The 19,469-nt window shown below is 45.0% G+C and overlaps 1 protein-coding gene across 1 annotated transcript in view; it reads right to left on the bottom strand.

Moving 5' to 3' along the window:
- NHERF1 (NHERF family PDZ scaffold protein 1) overlaps positions 1-17,503 on the bottom strand; it is a 56,355-nt gene extending 38,852 nt beyond the window's left edge. The window contains exon 1 of the mRNA XM_063120247.1: positions 16,785-17,503. Coding sequence (XP_062976317.1) covers positions 16,785-17,252 — 468 coding nt within the window. The 5' untranslated portion in view covers positions 17,253-17,503. The remainder of the gene's footprint in view (positions 1-16,784) is intronic.
- Positions 17,504-19,469: the final 1,966 nt, after the last annotated feature.

The raw sequence follows: 19,469 nt of genomic DNA, 5'->3' as shown, positions 1-19,469 counted from the left end.
TTGATAATTAATGGGCAATAAATATGATATAAGGTATAACTGCTATAAACCTGATAAAGGAGCCTATGTGCTTTGTTGAAGATGGAGAAATTTCTGAATAAACAGCTGGATTTTATATTTTCAAACATGTAAGATCAAAAATGTGTGTGTGTGGGGGGGGGGGGGTTCCCAGCAGCCCTAGGGGCCATTCCAGCAACTGCAGTGAAAGCTGAAGCCATCACTCAATCTGCTAGGGCCTTAAGGCCTTATTTGACTATCTGCAAGACCCTTCCTCCAGCATTCCATTTCAATGCAGCTACCATGACTTCAACAAAAAGCAACCTGTTTTCCTCCCCCTCCCCTGCTTTTTGTAAGATTTTGCCTGATGAAGAGATCCGGAGATCTCAAAAGTTTGCACATCTTTTAGTTAGCCTACAAAAGGTATTACACTAATATGGATGTTGGAATTTTGCTTATGGCCAACACCACTACCATTGCTTCTAGAAAAGTTTATACACATAAGCTTAAGTAATGCATTTAGGAGTTCTCAAAAATGTGATTCACAATGAATCTTCTCTAGCCTGGAAGATAGATAGATTGTGCATCTTTGTGTATGTTTTACGACCATGATCCCAAATTTATGGGGTAGATCATTATTTAAATTAATATTGTATGAATGCACTTTGATGTTATGGGCATATCAACATCTTTACCGTCTAAAAGCTCACCAAGCCTATATACCTAACAGCTAAACAACCCATTTAGAGCTGAGTAAGAAACTTGGTACATCCTACATAGATCCGTTCCTTGGTTAGATCCCAGAATAGAACCAATACCCAGACATGAGACTTGCTTCCAAGGATGTTAAAGCATCCTTGGACACAAGTTTCATTTTCTGGGTATTGATTCTATTCTGACACTTCAGTAGTTACGGCCAGGCAGACTTCCCAAACCGTGGCAAGTCAAATAATTAGTTTAGCAGTACATTAGCAGAAAGGATTTAACAACTTGGGGGCGGGGGAAATCAAGGAGGCAAGGAGCAAATTGTAAACAGAACTAGCAGCACATTCAGTAGTGGAAACTGCTCCCCTCTTTCATCTTCCATCTCAACACAATGCAGGAAGTTGGCCTTTAACAACCCGTATCCACCTCATCCCATAAAGGTGAGTGTTTGTTTCAGTTCAATCAGACATGTCATAAAAAAGACATAAGAAAAGATGAAAGACCAATTAATTCCCAAGCTTTTAGTTCACCACAAAAAACTAATAGTGGTCCATTAATATATAAAAATCAAGGTTCCCGTAAGCTGATAGAGGATCCCATCCACAGAGGGGGCGCCTGCTGCATTTTGGCACAGTCGCTGATCTTTACCTGATAATTCCACTGCTTCTCTAGAAGATCCAGTCAACAAACAATGCTGTTGTTGCATTGGTGTAGAAATGTGGCAGAATTACCTGCCCTCAGGGGAAAAAGTGTCCCCAATACAGAGATTTGTGCAGGAACAAGGGATTGAGTCCTCTAAGGGAGAGGAGTTGCTTCATGATCTGTTGTTACACACACCCCAAAATTAAATACAATCCTGATTTTAAAATCCAAAAATCAGTGTGCCTCACTGTCAGAGGTTTATATAACACTAAAGCTAGGCAACAGTACATCTGCCTTGCGGGAAGTGAGGTGAGGGGGGCGGGGGAAGATGTCCACAGCCTGGGTCCCCTACCAACCTCTCCCTTCTCCAGCTCCAAGCCCCTCAACAAGCCAACTGACCAAGCCACTAGTCACAACAGAACACACTGGAAGAAAAAAATGCTTCAAGCTTGTTAAGCAAATAAAGGCCAAGTCCAACCCAATAAAGTAAACAGGACTCTGACACATGTAAATATCCCAGCTGGCGTGCAGGACCTAAAGGCTCATCATTAACTCCAACAGGATACTGGACTTTAAGCCTGGGGAAAATATCTCACAGCCCAGGGAAGTGCCTGACAAAAGCATTTGATCAGCTGAGATAAGTATCCGGCTTCATTCTGCTTCACCGTGCTGAACTGGTTTCAAGCCCTTGCTTTCATAACACCTCATCTTAAGCTTCAGTACAAAATGCAAGGCCTGGGTCTACTACAGGAACAGCCAGCAATAGCAGCATCAAAAGTTGGGTCTATGAGTAGAGCTGATAATTCGGCCGCAGTAGGGAGTTTTGCAAGATTCAGGGAATTCTTGAACTCAGTTCATAGATAGGCAAAATCTGGGACACAAGAGCATCAATTTCAGGGTCAGTAAGAGGATACATCTGCCTTCCCCAGCCTAGGGGCATCCAGGTGATAGGCTACAAATCCCAGCCAGCAAGCTACCTGAGGATGATGGAAGGTTACAGCCAGACTGGTATACATCAATCACATCCATGTGCTGTCTTTGGGTTGCATCCAATATTAGTCTAACTTAAGTCCCATTTGTTTCATTGAGTCCAGGACTATTTCAATATTGAAAGACAGTGTGATTATAGTGGTTAGAATGTTGCACTGGGACTCAGGAAACCCTGGTTCTAGTCCCCACTTGGCCATGGAAGTTCATGGGGAGACTTTGGGCCAGTCCCTGACTGACCCCAGCCCACCTCATGGGGTTGTTATGAAGATAAAATGGAAAGCAGGAGAAGGATTATGTATGCCACCTTTTCCTTACAGAGGGAAAAAAAAGGCAGGATATAAATGCAATAAATAAATACTACTCCCCTTCATTTCAATGGGTCTAGGACTTACTTTGGATACAAACCATCAAAGCCCAAATTATTCACTTATTATTATTTTACACATTTGTGTACGGTATTCTCATTGTAACATAGATGTTTTCTACAGAATCTGGAACCTTTGGACAACAGACCAAAAAGGACGAGAAGATGAGCAGGGCAGGATAGGATAGTCTGACTTGCAGGAGCTTTGTAAAGACATGGCCCAAGTTGTGTGGTCTAGTTTTGAAAACAAGAGGGCAAATTCTGCACTGCATAGAGGCACATACTGAAGAGTGTGGGGGCAATTTCACTGCATTCCTGAATGCTTCTGCAGCAAAGCCAAGAGCAAAAGCTAAACATCAGCCCCAAAAGGAGTATTATGAAATTCATTCTGGCCCTGATCTACGTGCTGGAAGAAATTATTGGATGTGGATACAGGAGGCTTCCACTCCTGGTCCTGGCTGTCATGGCCCATATGAGCATGCACCTAGGTGAAGTGCAGCGGGTGGCTACTAAGGAGAGGGCCTTTTCAATGGTGGCACCTCAGTTGTGGAATGCCCTATCCAGAAAGGTTAATCTGGGTGCCTACAGTGTGCCCTTTTCAGCGCCAGCTGTAGTTTTAAACTAGTAAAAGTTTTAGACTACATTTTGCCATGTTGCTGTGCTTTATGGTTTCAATGGTTGTGAACCACCCAGAGAGCTTTGCCTACTGGGTGCATAGAAATGTAATAAATAAAATAAAGGGGTCAGAAGAGAGAACGTGTCTCTATCAAGTCCTATGGGAACCCCTCACACATGAGGCCGCATTCAGGCTAGAGCGGATCCTTCCCTATAGCTGTTTTCCCTATTATCATTCAGTCATTTGGTTTCAAAGGCAAATGCCAACTCTTTTTAAAATTCAAAGAGTTAAGTCTAAGTTTTGCACAAAATTTGGTTCCAGCTCTGCCAAGGTACAAAACTAAGCCGCTCACATGACAGCTACGGAGTTCATACCACTCTTGTTTCAAACAGATCATGAAGCAAGCTGGGAAATGTGGGGTTTGCCACAAAATTACACAACAATAGGCCTCGCCTCACCGCCTCAAAGAGATGCCCTTCCTGTATGCAGGGAGAACAGGAACTGAGAGCGTGAACTTATGGTTGCCTTTAGGCACCACAGCCTTGTTAGCATTGACAGTTCAAGTTGCAAGGAAACACCTTTAAACAACCACCTTGGCTGAGGAAACAATGCCTTGTCATATAGTAATATGTATGTTTAATACTTAGTGAACTCAGATCCGGAACCGGGGGCTAGTACTTCATTTATGTTTTGAAAGCTCAATGAATAGAATACATACGTAATGCTGAGGGCGCTGGGATGTTTTTTTGTCAGTACAAGGAAACAGAGAGGGTCAGGTGTAGCTCAGTGCTGTGCATGTCACCCAAAGGTAAATGCAACTGGTGTTTGCCTACTCCTAAGTAAGTGTGGCTAAGATTGCAGTCTAAGGTCATTCCTTTGAGTCTCTCCTTCCTTCTGGGTCTGCACCGGACACTGGTGGAAGAGATTCTGCTCTGCTCCGCAGAATACCAGAACAAACAAGACAAAGACTTCGATCAATGTGGTAGTTGTAACTAGAGAGTTTCCACTATGGGGGCATTCATGGAAGACTCTAGGAATTAAGCCATTTCCCTTCTCAACCTTCATGAAAAAAATCATAATAATGAAGTGACCTAGCCTCTTAGGACTGCTGTGTGAAGAAAATAAAAGATGCACTTCTGCAATTGCTATGAGAATGATTAACAGCAGGATCATGAACTGGCCTCGTGAGAGAACTTTGTGCAAATTCAGCCGTTCCACTTCTGCAGCCATTCAACCTGGGCCCACGTTCAAAGCCTTTTGCTGAATGTCTTCCACCCACTTCTTTCTATGAAGGATATCTGCACTGGAGCCATATCATGGCTCAGGATTCCACCCTTCCACCCACCATTAAGAAAAGGTGGGGACAAGGACACCATAACCCACACACCCCCAATAAAGTCTCAAATTAAGATAATCTCCCTTAGTAGTCCTTATGGGAAGCCAGCCTTCTAGTAGGACAGGAAGCTTGTCAGCAGGAGATCTTGGGCAATACAACAGCAAAAGCACATGTAGACCTAGCAGCTGGAGAGTTGGCTACATTTTCTCTTCTTGCAATATCACAAGTTCTCCCCATGTGCAATTTTAAGTGGAAGGCTGCATATTCCGTCCATGGCCCTCATTAAAGGATACATATATTTTCAATGACATATTTAGGAACAGCATCTGCTGAAGGTCGCAAGCCAAATGCAGAAACTGCTTTAAGACCTTTCAATATCTGTAACAGGGATGGGGAACCTCTGGTCGGTGGGCCAAATTTAGCCCACCAGGCTGGCCCATCCAGTCTGCAGGACCTTAGGCCAGGCTCCGCCCCTCCTGAAGCTCCGCCCCAAGAGGAATCAAGCCTGCTCAATTTCTTCACTCCTCTTTTGCCCATCTGCTGACATCCTCCACACCATGGGGGGGGGGAGAAGTCAGGGGCACTCTGGCCTCTCCCTGCCACCATTGTTCGTCTCTGCCCTAAAACATGTATGCTAGGGCTCCTCGAACAGCTGCAGAAATCAGGGCAGGGGGGCAGCAAAAGTAAGTAGCAGAACCCTGGTCAGTACCCCAGAAAGAACTGGCAAGCAAAATTAATGTACTTCTTATATTGTGGCCGGATAGGAACTGGCAAGAAGAGGGTGGGGCAGAGCTTCCAGTAACTACTTTTTTTTCTATACATCTCTCATCTTCTCTTTAGCTTCACGATATCCAATTGTTTTATATTGGGGGAAACTCAAATGATTACAATCGGAATTAAAATAGCTGAAGTTCAACTACATATACCTTTTATATGTAAAGATGGGGAGTTTAACCTGTGAATTTCCTTGAATTGCACTAACAATTTCTCTTTCATTTCACAACAGAGCAAATCTGTCCCTAGTTATAAAACAAAAGTACTGTCTGTACTGAGTCTGCAGTGAATTTTCTCACACTGCAGCCCACTGCGAACTTTCCAATTCTGTTGCCACAACACAGTGCAGCTACCCCAATTTAGCATGCTCCAAACAGGAAAGGGCAATTAAGACAGGTGTTATCTTAAACAAAACTAAGAAATCTATCCCGCTGAAGGGGATACTGTTAAGAGTTGAAACTCAAGGGTAAAATTGGCTAAACTAAGTAGAGCTCAAGGCGCAACACCATGTAATTTAATAGATTTTTATATCCCACCTCATCAATAAATTATTCCCAAGCCTGCTTGAAATTGAAGACCTCCCCTATATTTTATCCCTGCCCTTCCATCAAAGAGCATACATTAGCCTTGCCCAATCAGAATCCCTCCAGATGTGTTGTGCTACAACTCCCATCACCCCTTGGCAGGGATGATGGCAATTGTAGCCCAACACATTTGGAGGGCACCAGATGAGAGAAAGCATCTCCACTACCCAACACCCATTTTAGCCTCAAAAACATGAGGCAGGTTCAGCTGGTTTCATACACCACAACAATCTACACTCAAGGTTGAGTATGGGTTGTTGTTGAACCATGGGTTGTTGTGTTGCATGAACCCAGTTATGCTAACAACCCTTAGTCTGTTAACCACAAACAACCTACACTTCACAACCCAACAACAAACCATGGGTTCTCTTCATAGGTTGTTCATGGTTAACAAACCATGGTTTGTTAGCACAACTGGGTACACACAACACCGCACAACTCAAGGTTGAGTGTGAGTTGTCATGTTGTGTGAACCCAGTCTGTGACCCATGATTGTCCAATGAGCTTCACATTTGAGTGGGGATTTGATCCTGGACCTCCCCGATCCTAGTCCAACACTTCAACCACTATCCCACACTGGTTCTCAATAGCTGGTAGGTATTTCTGCAAGGAAGACCCCCTCCCCTGGCCAAACAAAAGCTGAGCAGCAGGAATCATCACCCTTACAGCTGAAGTATTGCACCACAAACCCTGCCACTCCTAATAGAGAGGTCAGGATGGCCAAAGGGAAAGAGCCATCAATGTTCTAGGCTAAAGTCCAATAAGGAGAACGATTAACAGAACCATATATACAGTCATAAGCAAAAGAGAGAAAGAAGTGATGGCTCAGCACTGACAGCAAAGTCCATTGCCTCTTTTCTATCCCTGCCCTAAAGCAGAGGTGGGCTGACTTCAGGCTTGCAGGATCTACTATGATTTTTCTACTGGAACCTCAAGATCCACCAACCACAACTTAATATATAAACTTGGTTCGCACAATTGGTTCGCACATCAGCCCGTTGGTTTCTGTTCACCACTCTGCCGCAAAGATCATCTTCTTAGCACGCCGCTCCGACCATGTTACTCCGCTTCTGAAATCTCTTCATTGGCTTCCAATTCACTTCAGAATCCAATATAAACTTCTCCTGTTAACCTTCAAAGCTTTTCACGGTCTAGCTCCTTCCTATCTCTCCTCTCTCATCTCACACTATTGCCCCGCTCGTGCTCTTCGCTCCTCTGATGCCATGTTTCTCGCCTGCCCAAGGGCCTCTACTTCCCTTGCTCGGCTTCGTCCATTTTCGTCTGCTGCCCCTTACGCCTGGAACGCTCTTCCAGAACATTTGAGAACTACAAGTTCAACCACAGCTTTTAAAGCTCAACTAAAAACTTTTCTTTTTCCTAAAGCTTTTAAAACTTGATGTTGTGCAGACTTCTACTGTTACTTTCTACTGTTAGTTTTTCCCTACCCTGTGCCTGCTTACCCTTCCCTGTACCTGTTGGCATTCTCTTCCCCTCCTTATTGTTTTACTATGATTTTATTAGATTGTAAGCCTATGCGGCAGAGTCTTGCTATTTACTGTTTTACTCTGTACAGCACCATGTACATTGATGGTGCTATATAAATAAATAATAATAATAATAATAATCGCAGGCTCCGGTTGTTTACATGATTAGCCATGCTGCAGCACGGGTTGGAGTAGCGTCTGAAACCGGCACATGGCATGGCGTCTGGCTTTATATCCATCCTACAACCCCTACTGCACATCATGGGTTGCAGGGCGGGTTTGAAGTCAACCACACTGCACCACACTCTGGGTTTGGATGACATGCAGCATGGGTAATTATGTAAATAGCGGGCACAGGAGCAGGGGGAGATTCCACCCCACACGATTGTGAGAGCCTGGCCATAGAGTTACATAATTCTGATCCTAGGAATGTCTTGCCTTTCCACACAAAAATCCACTCCTAGCTATCCCTGGTTGCGGTTCAACAAGTCTCTCTCTTTACTTATGCTACCTCATAGGATTGTTGCAAAGATAAAATGGGGGGAGACCCTTTGGATGAAAGTTGGCATGTAAATGTAATCAATAATTATTAGATTAGCAACAGAAGTCCACTTCACAGAGTTGTTAGGATTGTAGGCCTAGTCTGTAAGCGACTCACACTTCCATAGAAATATGCCCTACTGAACTCAGTGGCAGTCGCTTCCAAATAAATTTGCACATGATAAGAGAGATGGCTGGTACAGTTGCTGTTTTTGTAAAGCAAGCTAAAATGAGCCAGGTTTTCACCTGCAAAGTTGTTGTTGTTGTTATTATTACTATTACTATTATTATTATTATTATTATTATTATTATTATTATATTTATTTGTATCCCGCCTTTTGCCCAATGCTGGGCCTCAAAGCGGCCTTACAAAGTTTAAAACATACATTGCGGGGGAAGGGGGGGAACAAAACCATAAACGATTAAAATACACAACAAAATTATAAGACACTAATATAGATGGAGGGCCAGATTATTCTCCAAAGGCCTGCTGGAACAAACCAAAACCAAAAGTTTCTCCTTTCCTCCAGGGAAGAGCAGCTATGATGCTACTCAATCAGCATGAGATCCGTAGGAGATAGGCACGCCCTTCTCTTGTGCAAAGATTTCCCTCAATTTATTTGATTTATACTGCACCTTTTCACCAATGAAATGGCACTCAAGGCAGCTGCTTTCATTCTCTCTTGCTCAGTAAAGTCATAGAAACTCAGTCGTTTGCATGACATCCCCCCCCATCCCCGCCCTCCCCCACTCTCTATGACAAAAAAGAAAAGTGCATTAAACAGAATGGATCGTCCCATCTTGCATTAGAAGGCCGACATGCAGGAAATCTGAGATGATAAGCAGACTGTGTCTCTCTGTTGATTAATTAGTGCAAATGTTTGAGCAAATTACTTGCTTTAGATGCTGAGCAACAGATGTCAAAAGTATCAGCAGTTACCACCTGGAGATTGCATGGACAGCTTTTCCAAGAAAAACGAGACAACAGATAGCATCTCAAGAGGCACAGCACAATGGCATGAGCGCCAGAGTTAGGGAGGGAGCCCCCCCCCCAAAAAAACCATTTTAGGTAAATAATACAGTGCATAAGTTTGTCAGGATTACTTAGCAGAAATGCATTAACAAGATCAAGGTTATTACAGAGCACTGCATGAAGGTGGATGCCCTTCCCTATTCCAGGGATGTTAATGGGAGTGCTTTTAAGCTTGCATTAATCCAGTTTTCTTCCTATTAACAGAACGACCTTACAATTGCTAATGTAAGAGCACCCGTCTGCCCTTCACCAGTACTACTCCGGAGACTTCGTTTCAATGCAAAGGGCCTGGCTTTACATTTTGATCAGGGCTCCTGAGCTACGGCATCCCTAGCACCAGCTAGTGCTGTACTACTGGCACTCCAAAACCAGCACCCAAGGGCACCTAATTAAAATGCAAAGCTGACTGTATGGATCATCCATTTAGGTAAGCAATTTTAACCAGGCTGGTGGCACTTTAAATTGGGCCAGTTTAGGAGAAATGGGGTGGGGTGGGGGCAATACACTTCTGTTACTCAGGTCCCTTTTGGACAATTCAGGTAATAAAAAGAATGGTTAAAAGTGGAGTTAAAGTGATTGATTTGCATTAAGGAGATAAAGAATATTGTTCTCCCAAACCCAATATTAATACATATTTCCTCTTCCAAAAATAAGCTTTCAATTCTGATGTTCAGCTAACTCAAGGAAATATCATTTAGGGAAGCCTCTGAGCAACTACAGATAGTTCCGTGCAGAAGTGCTTAGTAACTGGGCTTGGCCAAGGTGTTTTGTTGTCAGAGGCAACAGACAAGATGCCTTATTCCACATGCAGAAGCCAACTCAACTGGCAACTAAGTCTTACTTTAACACTAGCAATGAGACAACATTCCCCACTGCATTCAATGGGCAATGATAACACCTGGCTGCCCCTACCTGCCCATTACCATCTGCTGCCTCACACTTGGACTGGCCTTGCACATGTGTCTGCTCCAAGGGCCCTCACCACCTTGCTGCAAAATATGGTCTTTTTACTATTGAAGTGGAGGAACAGAGCCCTCACCGCTAAGGAATGTAACTTTAAATTAATTATTTCCTCCAGGTCTCTTTTCAAAGTCACTCCAGCTTTATAAAGACACGTTATAAAGAACAGCCGCAAACAATTCAAGTATGATAAGAAGTTACAAGCCAGCCCCCTGTTTCATCGAAGTGTTTAGATAAATGGTCATCATAGAACTACCGGTGGGCCTCTTAATGTTTTGGCCTAAAAATCCCATCAGGCCTAGCCAGCATAGCCAATAGTGAAGGATGATGGGAATTGTAGGCCAAAATGTTTGAGAGCCACAAGATGCCCACATCTGCTATATAGAAGATAAAAATCATTTAATTAGTATAAATATTTATGGCAGAGCTTTTGCTAGCAATACTCACGATACTTCTGTGGTTTGACTACATAAAGATGTCCCATGGGGCTACCTTGCAAGAGTATTTTGAACAATTCCAGGCCTGGACAGTACACATAGATCACCAGTCTAGGTTGTTGGCTCCACATACATTTGTGAATGAACCAGGGATCTATTCAGAAGTAGCCCCAAACTATTTCATGTTTACTTAAAATATCTAAATCCCTCACAAAGATTCCAGGGTGGCTCACAATCAACAGCTGAAAATAAAATTTTTAAAAAACTGGTTTGGTGTTAGATGAACAAGCAGTATGCTCGCACACCTTGCTTTCTCTCCTGCTTTCCAATTTAGTGGGAAATCCCAGTTTGCCATGACACCGAAACAAACTACGGTTGCTGCTGAATCAGAAGAGAGAGGCTGTAATCCAGGCATGTGCAGGGAAGAGAGAAGGAATGTGCACAAACCCTGGGATTATCCATGGAGCACCAAGCCAGGGTTTGGCAGGTACAGAAAACTGAGTGACGAACAGCCAACTTCATCAGCCAGTCATACCTATATTTGTCAGGCGTTTACTTCAACTTCGTTATCCACTGGCATTCCCATGAAAAAATCTAAATGACATGCTACGATTACCCCTTGGTAGATTTTACTGGAATGTTTCCGTAAACCATCACTAGCTATTCCTTACGGGTTGTCCTCCAGTTACCAAGAGTTAAATACAGCAAGCACTTATTTGCCCTGCAACCAAGGGGTAAAGTGTAACTTTGGAAGCAGCCCAAGGGATATAATCAAAACACAAAAGAATGCACATAGTTACAGGTACACACAACTAGCATAGCTGTTGTGTAAACATAATTAAATGTGCTGCAAGTAAGAATGTGGCACCTTGGCGATGTAATCTGAACAATTCTTGCTGCTGGATTCTAACTGTCAGTTTAAGATCCTCAAGAAGAGGGGCTGGAGAACCTGAAGCACCCAGATATTGGTGGGTGGGCTCCGATTCCCATGGGGATGATGGGAACTATAGTTCAACATCTGGAGGGCCACAGTTTATCCAGCTCAAGAGTGTGCGAATGACTCGTGAGTTGCCAGTGGTGACTGTTTAATCAGAGAGCCTTCCAGCTTCTCACTCATCTAGGGACCCTGTATTTTCTGTGGAAGTTTCATTTTAGGAAATTACTCCAGGAAGCAAGAGCTCTCAAGAATGATATGACGCAAGGCAGACACACCTGTTTACAAGGCAAACAGGGGTTTCTCAGCCACATGTTTGCCTCATAACATGACTGTGAGGGCAGCAGGGCATTGGCAAGGTGGAATCAGCAGAAGGAAGAGGTTTAACCCTTCCTCCATTCACCAGTGTTCCTCTGCAAGGCTTTGTAGCTTCTGTGGGGGAGAATCAGCAGGCCTGGGGAGGATTAAGTCCCCACACCTCCTGTGTGGCATCCTTCTCCTGACATTTGCATTACCCCTTAGCAAAGGCAGGCTTGGAAACACACGTTTGCTAAGGTAACCTGTAGCTCGATCCTTAAAGAGTCATCCAACCAAGCTGGCAGACATTTGGTGCCCATCACTACATCTTGTGGAAGTGAATTTCATTATTTATGCTCTGTGTGAAGAGCTGTACTGAACTGAATCCCACCAAACAGTTTCATGGGATGACCCCAGGTTCTTAGCTATGATTCCACTAAATGGGAAGTTATGCAAGCTTCTCCTTTGGAGGTTTTCAAGAAGCTAGACACGCAGTTGCCAAAGATGAAGTTGCATGGATGGAGCATCCTTCCACAGTGGAACCTGTCTGACAGATTACTCACAGGTTCTTGGAACATTAAGTTTCTATGACAAAACCAACCAGGCTTGATGCTCTTGATTGCTCCAGGAGGCATGGATTACATGTCTCCACCTCTTAGCACGTTAACAGTGAGGGTACAAGATATTTTGCTGTCTGAGGTGGAGCCCAAATGGTGACCCTGCCCCACTAGGGCCAGCATTTTAAAGCAGCCTTCCCTAACCTGGTGCCTGCCAGGTATTTTGGATTCAAACTCCCAGCATTCCTGACCATTTACAATCTGGCTGGGGCTGATGGGGAGTTGGAATCCCAAACATCAGAAGAGCACCAGGTTGGAGAAGGTTGCTTTATAAAATCTTGCTCTACCATTCAGATACCATTTCCTGCCTTCATTTAATCTACCTCCACACACAATATGGTGCGACCTAAAACAAATTGCATCACCCTTCTCCATGGCAGGACCAGCCCTGCATTTCAGAACGTGTTTATGATACAGAATAATCTAGGCTTGTATCGGTGGCACATACCATTTAGAAACATAGTACACCTGGCCCATGCGCAACCTTGAAGAGGTTTGCATTTCCACCCTTCCACATGCTTTTGACAATCGTTTATGCAGGTGTTTCAAATGTTTTTGGCAAATGATTTCTCTATTTAGCTGCCTACACAGCTGGAAATCAAGTTCTATCAATGTACAGCACTGCACACATTGCCAGGGTATCCCTGGGCTCTGGGAGACCAGCTCTCTTGCCAGCTTCCCCAGTTCCAGAACCTTGTAGATCCAATCCAAGAATTCATTGCAGGAAAGGTGGTCATGTGATTGTTCCCTTCCAAAGCAGCACATGGCTGAGCAGCAAAAAAAAATCCCCTTTCATTCATGAAGTTCGTTTCTGCCAGAGCTTAGCCACAGAGATTGCTTTCGGTCCAAGGGCTGAGCCCTGCAATATACAAGGGAGTTACTGCTGACCTAACTACAGTCTAATTGCTGATGTTATCAGTGATCCTCACTTGATTGCTTCTACTCTTAAATGTCCTTAATAAACACATTTCTAGGGGCTGCCACTTTATTTCGTGGGCCATCTTGTGAGGCTGGTGCATACTAAAAAGTAGGATGTAAAATAAGTAAGTACTTGAGCATATACATACAACAGGGCCTCTGAAGAAGGTGGCCATACACTACTTCTACATAGGTTTCTGGGTGGTTTCCCATCCAAGTTTCTGATGAGGTCCATACCTGCTTAGCTTCAGCACCTGCTGCTCCCAGACCATTCATGGTGCTTCTACCGAGAGCACATGGCAAAGACCCACAAACACGGCTTAGAGGTTAAGCACCAACAGAGGAAGTCACCACATGTAGTTAAAAAAGAAGCTTGTTCACACAAGCAGCTATATATACCCACAAGAAGACTCAAACAGTGGCCAAGTTTGGAGGAGTAATATTTCAGATATCCTAGGTACTGATATCCTAGGTACTGATAATTCAACAACTGCTCAGTCAAAGTCATATGAAGGCTTCTTAAAAGAATCCTGAAAAGAGAAATATGTCACAGTTCTAACATATTTAGAAGAGTTTTTAATGCTTTCTTCTCTCGCCTGCAACTGTTTATCCATTGCAAGTTAGAAATCTAATATCAACCCTAAAGAACTTTGGGCCACAAGATCCAAAGAGCCTCCTGTATGAGTTTATCCATACTTTATTTACAGAACTCCCTCTTGAAGGAGGTCAGATGGTCTTCATCTTTACTTCCCTTGAAGCAGGTTGTAAAAATGTGTGTGTGGTGGGGGTGGGGGTGTTTCCTGCTTGGATTTGGATGATTTCCTACTTCTGTTCTCTAGTTTGTTTTAAAAATATATTCCATTTTTAGTTGTTCTACTATACTGTGTTGCTTTTAAAATTGGATACCGCCTTGGGGACCATTTGGGCCTAAAGGGAGATTCACAAACATATTATGGTAATAAACAAAAATAAATAAAAGTGCAGAACGTCACGATCCTATGTTTACTCAAAAACAAATTCCAGTATGTGCAATTTAGCCTCAGTATCTTTAATTTTTACTGTCACAAACAAGCAAGAAGGTTTACTATTATTATTCCCATTTTGCACAGGGAGTACTAAAGGCGGCAGGTAATAATGACTTCCTCAAGCAACACAGAGGGGCCAAGGCAGAAGCAAGACTTGAATACAGATCTCCCAGATGCAAATCTCCCTCTCAAGTTACTGGGCCACATTGGTCTGATTCACATAATCACCACTGTAAAGCCACTGCACCGTTTGCCTAATCACCTGCCCAAGCTCAGCTTGTTGTGTTATCCAAACCCAGGCAGTGTGGCTTGTTGGAAGGGGAAACAAGCCTCAAACAATTCAACAACTGCCCATGGATTATTTGAGGGTTGTTTCTTCCTCCAACAAGCCATGCCATCCAGGTTCAGACAACACAAAAAGCTGCACCTGGGTGAGTGATTAGGCAAATCGTACCCAGGATGCACCATGGCTTATTTAACTCATGGTGATTGTGCGAACCACCCTGACTCGCTCCAAAGGGGCAGGCACAAAACAGAAGCCCAAAAACTGCAAAAAATCATCAGGACCTTGCCCAGTCATCTCAGTGGATACTACTTCACTGAAAACATGCGTAGGATAGTAATCTTAAAACAAAAGGGAGAATCCAACATCCAAGAAGCAACAAGGAACAAAGTACTTGGCACATATAATTTCACTCCTTGCTTTTTATAATTTCCTGCAGTAACTTCGTCTCAAAGCAGTAAATGCAAGCTTTTACCCCATTGGGTTTATTTTGTTTTACTGCTATCCCACCCTATCCTCAAAGTTCAGGATGGATGTAACAAGATACTTTTAATTGCACAATTGCAATTTCTTAATTCAGTAATCTTTTTAAAGGGCCTTTAAAAAGGCAACAGATGCGTTCTTTAGATGTATTGCGGGAGGAGAGAGAGAGAAAGCAGCAAGTAGGAGATTAAGGGTGCAATGATCCCAGCTCTGTCCCCAGCTCTGCTGACTGGGGATTGCTGGGAGTTGTAGGACCTTTGTCTAAACATGCCTAGGATTGCACCAGAAGGCTACAGTTCTATACCCACCTACCTGGAAGTAAGCACCTTTGAACTCAGTGAGATTTACAGGAATGTTTGGGATTGCGTTGTAAAAAACGGGGGTGGGGGATTAAGTATAGGGAAATACAAGGATTTGGGTGGCAGTTAGAAGCCGGTCCCATTTGAAGTCAGGATTTAATCCACCGAGAAGCCCTACAAGTATTTTAATTATTTTAAGACGTTATATTGGGGTGGGGTGGTATTGCTGCCATGGATATAGGCATTCCTGCCGCACGAGCAGCAAAGAAGGTGCAAATTAATGTCTTACTTCAGGTGAGTACAAGAAAAACAAATGTGATCAAGTAGGGATATACCAAATGCTTGGAAAGTACTTTCCGCTTTGGTGATCTAATACTGGAACAGAACAAGGAGAAACTTGATGACAACCCCCACCAACACACACTGTACCACCCCTTAAAGGAATACCCTGATCTCGCCCTAGTACACTGGATTACAGGAGTTACCAGATTGCTTCCCTGGGATAACACCAGAACCCCTTTTAACTGGAGTCCCCAGCAGGGAACTAATTGTACCAGGGGATAGACTATACCGCAGCCCCACTGCTAATTTTTAACTGAGCTATCGCCCTAGCTCTTAGTTTCTCTTTGCAAGTCGACACAACGCATCACTCCCCGCTCATGGGGGTGCCAGCAGAGCTCGCATTCAACTCACACACAGCGGAAGCGACCCAGCTTCCAAGAAGAGGTCACATTTCATAATGACAGAGAGAGAGAGAGAGAGAGAGAGAGAGAGAGAGAGGAAAGCGGAGCAGGGTTATTCATCAGAGAAAATGTTAATTGAGTCACCGCAGGGGAATCTATGCGGGGGGGGGGGGGGGAGAGAGAGAGAAAGTTGGCGTTCCCTATCTAACATTGCTTATCCATAAGGAAACCCATAATAGACATACACTAAGGAGTACCTGTTGTTAATACTAGTTCCTTACATGCCAGCTTTGGCATTGTACAATAGGCTTTAACAAGGTTTGCCGCTGTTGTAGTTTTTGCCGGGAACCCAACCCTCACCAAACCTAGGTCCTTGTGCCATGTGAGCAGTTTCAGCCATCCGCCACCCCGCCAACACCCGCTAGAGATTCTCTGCCTAGAAGAGCGGTGTAACTGGCAGAAATTCAGGCGGGCCTCCAACTGCAGCAGAAAAGCTCGCAAGTGCGGGGCGAACCAAAAAAACAAAATTCGACAAGTGAATTTTGAATTTAGCCTGTTGGATTTCTGCCTGCCACGCCGCTGTTTGAAATGCAGCCGGTCCTCCTCCCCTTGTTGTTGTTGTTGTTGTTGTTGTTGTTGTTATTCCTGGCAGAGGCTGCGGGGTGTCTGCGCGATCCCACGTCCTCCCCGCGGCGGCTGCTTCCGCCAACTCGCCCGCTCCCTTCCCAACCCCCCGGGGCTCTCTCAATCTCTTGCTTTCCCGGGAGTGACCTAGATTTTTACCCGCTGGGCAGCGTGATTCTTTGCCTCCCCATCCGCTTTCCTCCGCTCCTCCTCCAGTTTCTGCGGCTCTGGGCCGTCGCTCTTCGCCTCCGACGTCTCCTCCGGCAGCCCACCGACGAGATCTTCGCTGCACTCAAGGCCCAGTTTCTGCAGCCGCTCGTCGGTCTCGGCGTCCACCACCAGCAAACGCACCACGCTCGCCGAGTTTCGGATGCGGTTCACCACTTGCTGGTGACTCTCCTTCTCCACGTTCTCGCGGTTCACTTCTACGAGCCGGTCCCCAGCTCGCAACCCGGACTTCTCCGCCGGGGAATCGGGCTCCACTAACCGGATGAACTGGCCCACTTTGCCTTTCTCCCCGTGCAGATGGAAGCCGTAGCCGTTCGGCCCTTTCTCCGGACTGCATAGCCGGGGCAAGAGCTGCTGCTGCTGCTGCTGCTGCTGCTCGCTCCCTCCCCCGTTGTCCATGTTCCTCCTTCGACCGATCAAACGTCCCTGGAAGCTCAAGAGCAGGCAAGGAGTTCCGAACTGCTGGAAAGCTGCGAAGTCCCTGGCCGGCAATCCCAAGGGATGAGCCTGAAGAGCTCCGACCGCACTGCTTTGGAGCAACAGCAGGTGTTCGCGGGGCGGGGCGGACCTGGGACGATCCGAGAGCACAGGATGCCGATTACGAATGTAGCAATTAGGCGCAGCTCCGCCAATCGCTGCTTTACTCGGCGTCTGAGTGTTCCAGAACCTGTCACTGACAGTTTATCAAGGGGGCGGGCATAATTGCCGAAGGGTAACGTTGGTCCAATGAGATTCGGGAAAGGGAAGCTTTGGGGCGCATTGGGCACGCCCCTCCAGAGGCAAAGACTGAACCGAAAAGCGCAAAGGAGGCGGGAATATGTAAATACAAAAGAGAAGCCCCGCCCCTCCTTCTTCATTGGTTGTCTTCAGCGTACAAAGAAAGTTTCTCTCTCGCAGGAAGCCGGAATGTTGCGAAGGAGCAAAACTGAAACTTCGGAAGATTTGGAGGCTTCTGTTCGGGAAAAGCAGTGGGCCCGAATGGGGCAGGACTGGAGCAACGTGTGAATGATCAAAACTTCCAATGCATCATTGTGGCATGTGTGTGTTTGTTCCAGACTTGTAGGAGGCGGAGGTTCCTGTACCAGGAAGGGAGGGACCCATGTGGGGGAGTCCGAGTTAATTCATCGTCGCTCCTAAGGATACGCCCCATTTTTTAATAACTGTGGTCATCATGGCCTAGTTGCGCGTTGATTACCGCCCAGAGATCTTCGGCTATTGGGCGGTATAAAAATGTAATAAATATTATAAATAGTTCAGTGGCCTTGAACGAGGAGGTAGCTGCGATTTTGTCATAGCAGGACTGCAGGCGAAACAATAGTGTTTTGTGGGGTGCATTGTATCTCCAACACCAGAAATGGGGGGCACACATCAAGGCATTTCACACTTCACGCAGGGCAAACCCGGGCCTGCCCTCGAGTTAGGGGCATCACTCTGGGGGAATGTAGCTGTTTGCAAACAGATATGATACCTTAGCTGTGGACTGAACATGCATAAAGAGGCGTTGATTCTGTGCAGATATTTATCTACCCTCCCATGTTGATGCTAGGATGTTGAATCCACCCATTGGCAGTGTGGATCCTATTCAATTCCTTGCTCCCCACCCCGTCCCATTCCAGTGATTCTGACCATACTGTTGGGCTGATCACAGTATTATGGCCACTCTAACCTGGGTTGACCCAGGTTTTCAAAAAGTTCAGGATAGGGTGGGTTGCAGTCTGGGTCCTTGTCAGAGTATTCCAAGACCAATTCGACATGCTAGAATCATTGGAAAGTCATTGTGCCGACTAAAAGAATTATTATTTTTAATTGTTGCACAAACCAGGGCAGGATCTACCCTACTGCTTTATAATGGTATTGAAGTGCACTGACAACTGTTGGGGCCCATGACACCTGCCGTATGCTATTTTCAAACTGCTTTCAAAGTGTTACATCCTGTTTGGCATAGATCTGGCCCAGGTTTCATTAATCTGGCATGGAAAGTAAAGGCAGTTTCATCTCATGTTTGTTAAAGATTGGGCTGGGGAGTTGGAAAGAAAGACCAGGGCTTACTTTACCGGAAGCTAAACCAGAAACTACACCTGTCCCACCCATAAACCAAGCAAACGGGGGAGTACAAGGGAGGGAGGGAGGAAGGCACCTGCAGTCCAGCCACTGCACAGGAACTAGTGCTCAAAGGAAAGGAGTTTGACCAGTGGAGACTGGTGGCTCCAATTTTAGCGGGGCTGTGATTCCCTTCTGGATCTTAGTCAGATTCAGCCAGAACTCTAAAGGAGCTGATCCCTATCCCCCAAATGGGTTCAGAACCTTTGATAGCTCCTTTAGAGTTCTGACTGAAACCCAGAATAGAATCACAGCCCCACTGAACTCAAAGCCACCAGCCTCCACTGAGTTTGACACTACTATTACTGTGTCACCCATGCTAATTCTGTGAGTGCATTTTGGACTAGCAGTATTAAGTGTCAAGATTTGCGTAGTCGCTATATGGCTTGTAAGTGTCAGATACAATTATTGTGCCCCAGATCCCTACATGACAAACTACCTGCCAAAATTCCCTCTTTTGCACAGCTATTAAATGTACAGGAGCCTTGTGTTCCTTTGCACTGAGTCGCTTTACCT

Source organism: Elgaria multicarinata, chromosome 3 (genome assembly GCF_023053635.1).
Source record: "Elgaria multicarinata webbii isolate HBS135686 ecotype San Diego chromosome 3, rElgMul1.1.pri, whole genome shotgun sequence".
Lineage (NCBI taxonomy): Eukaryota > Metazoa > Chordata > Lepidosauria > Squamata > Anguidae > Elgaria > Elgaria multicarinata.
This window is presented reverse-complemented; position numbering and strand designations above follow the sequence as displayed.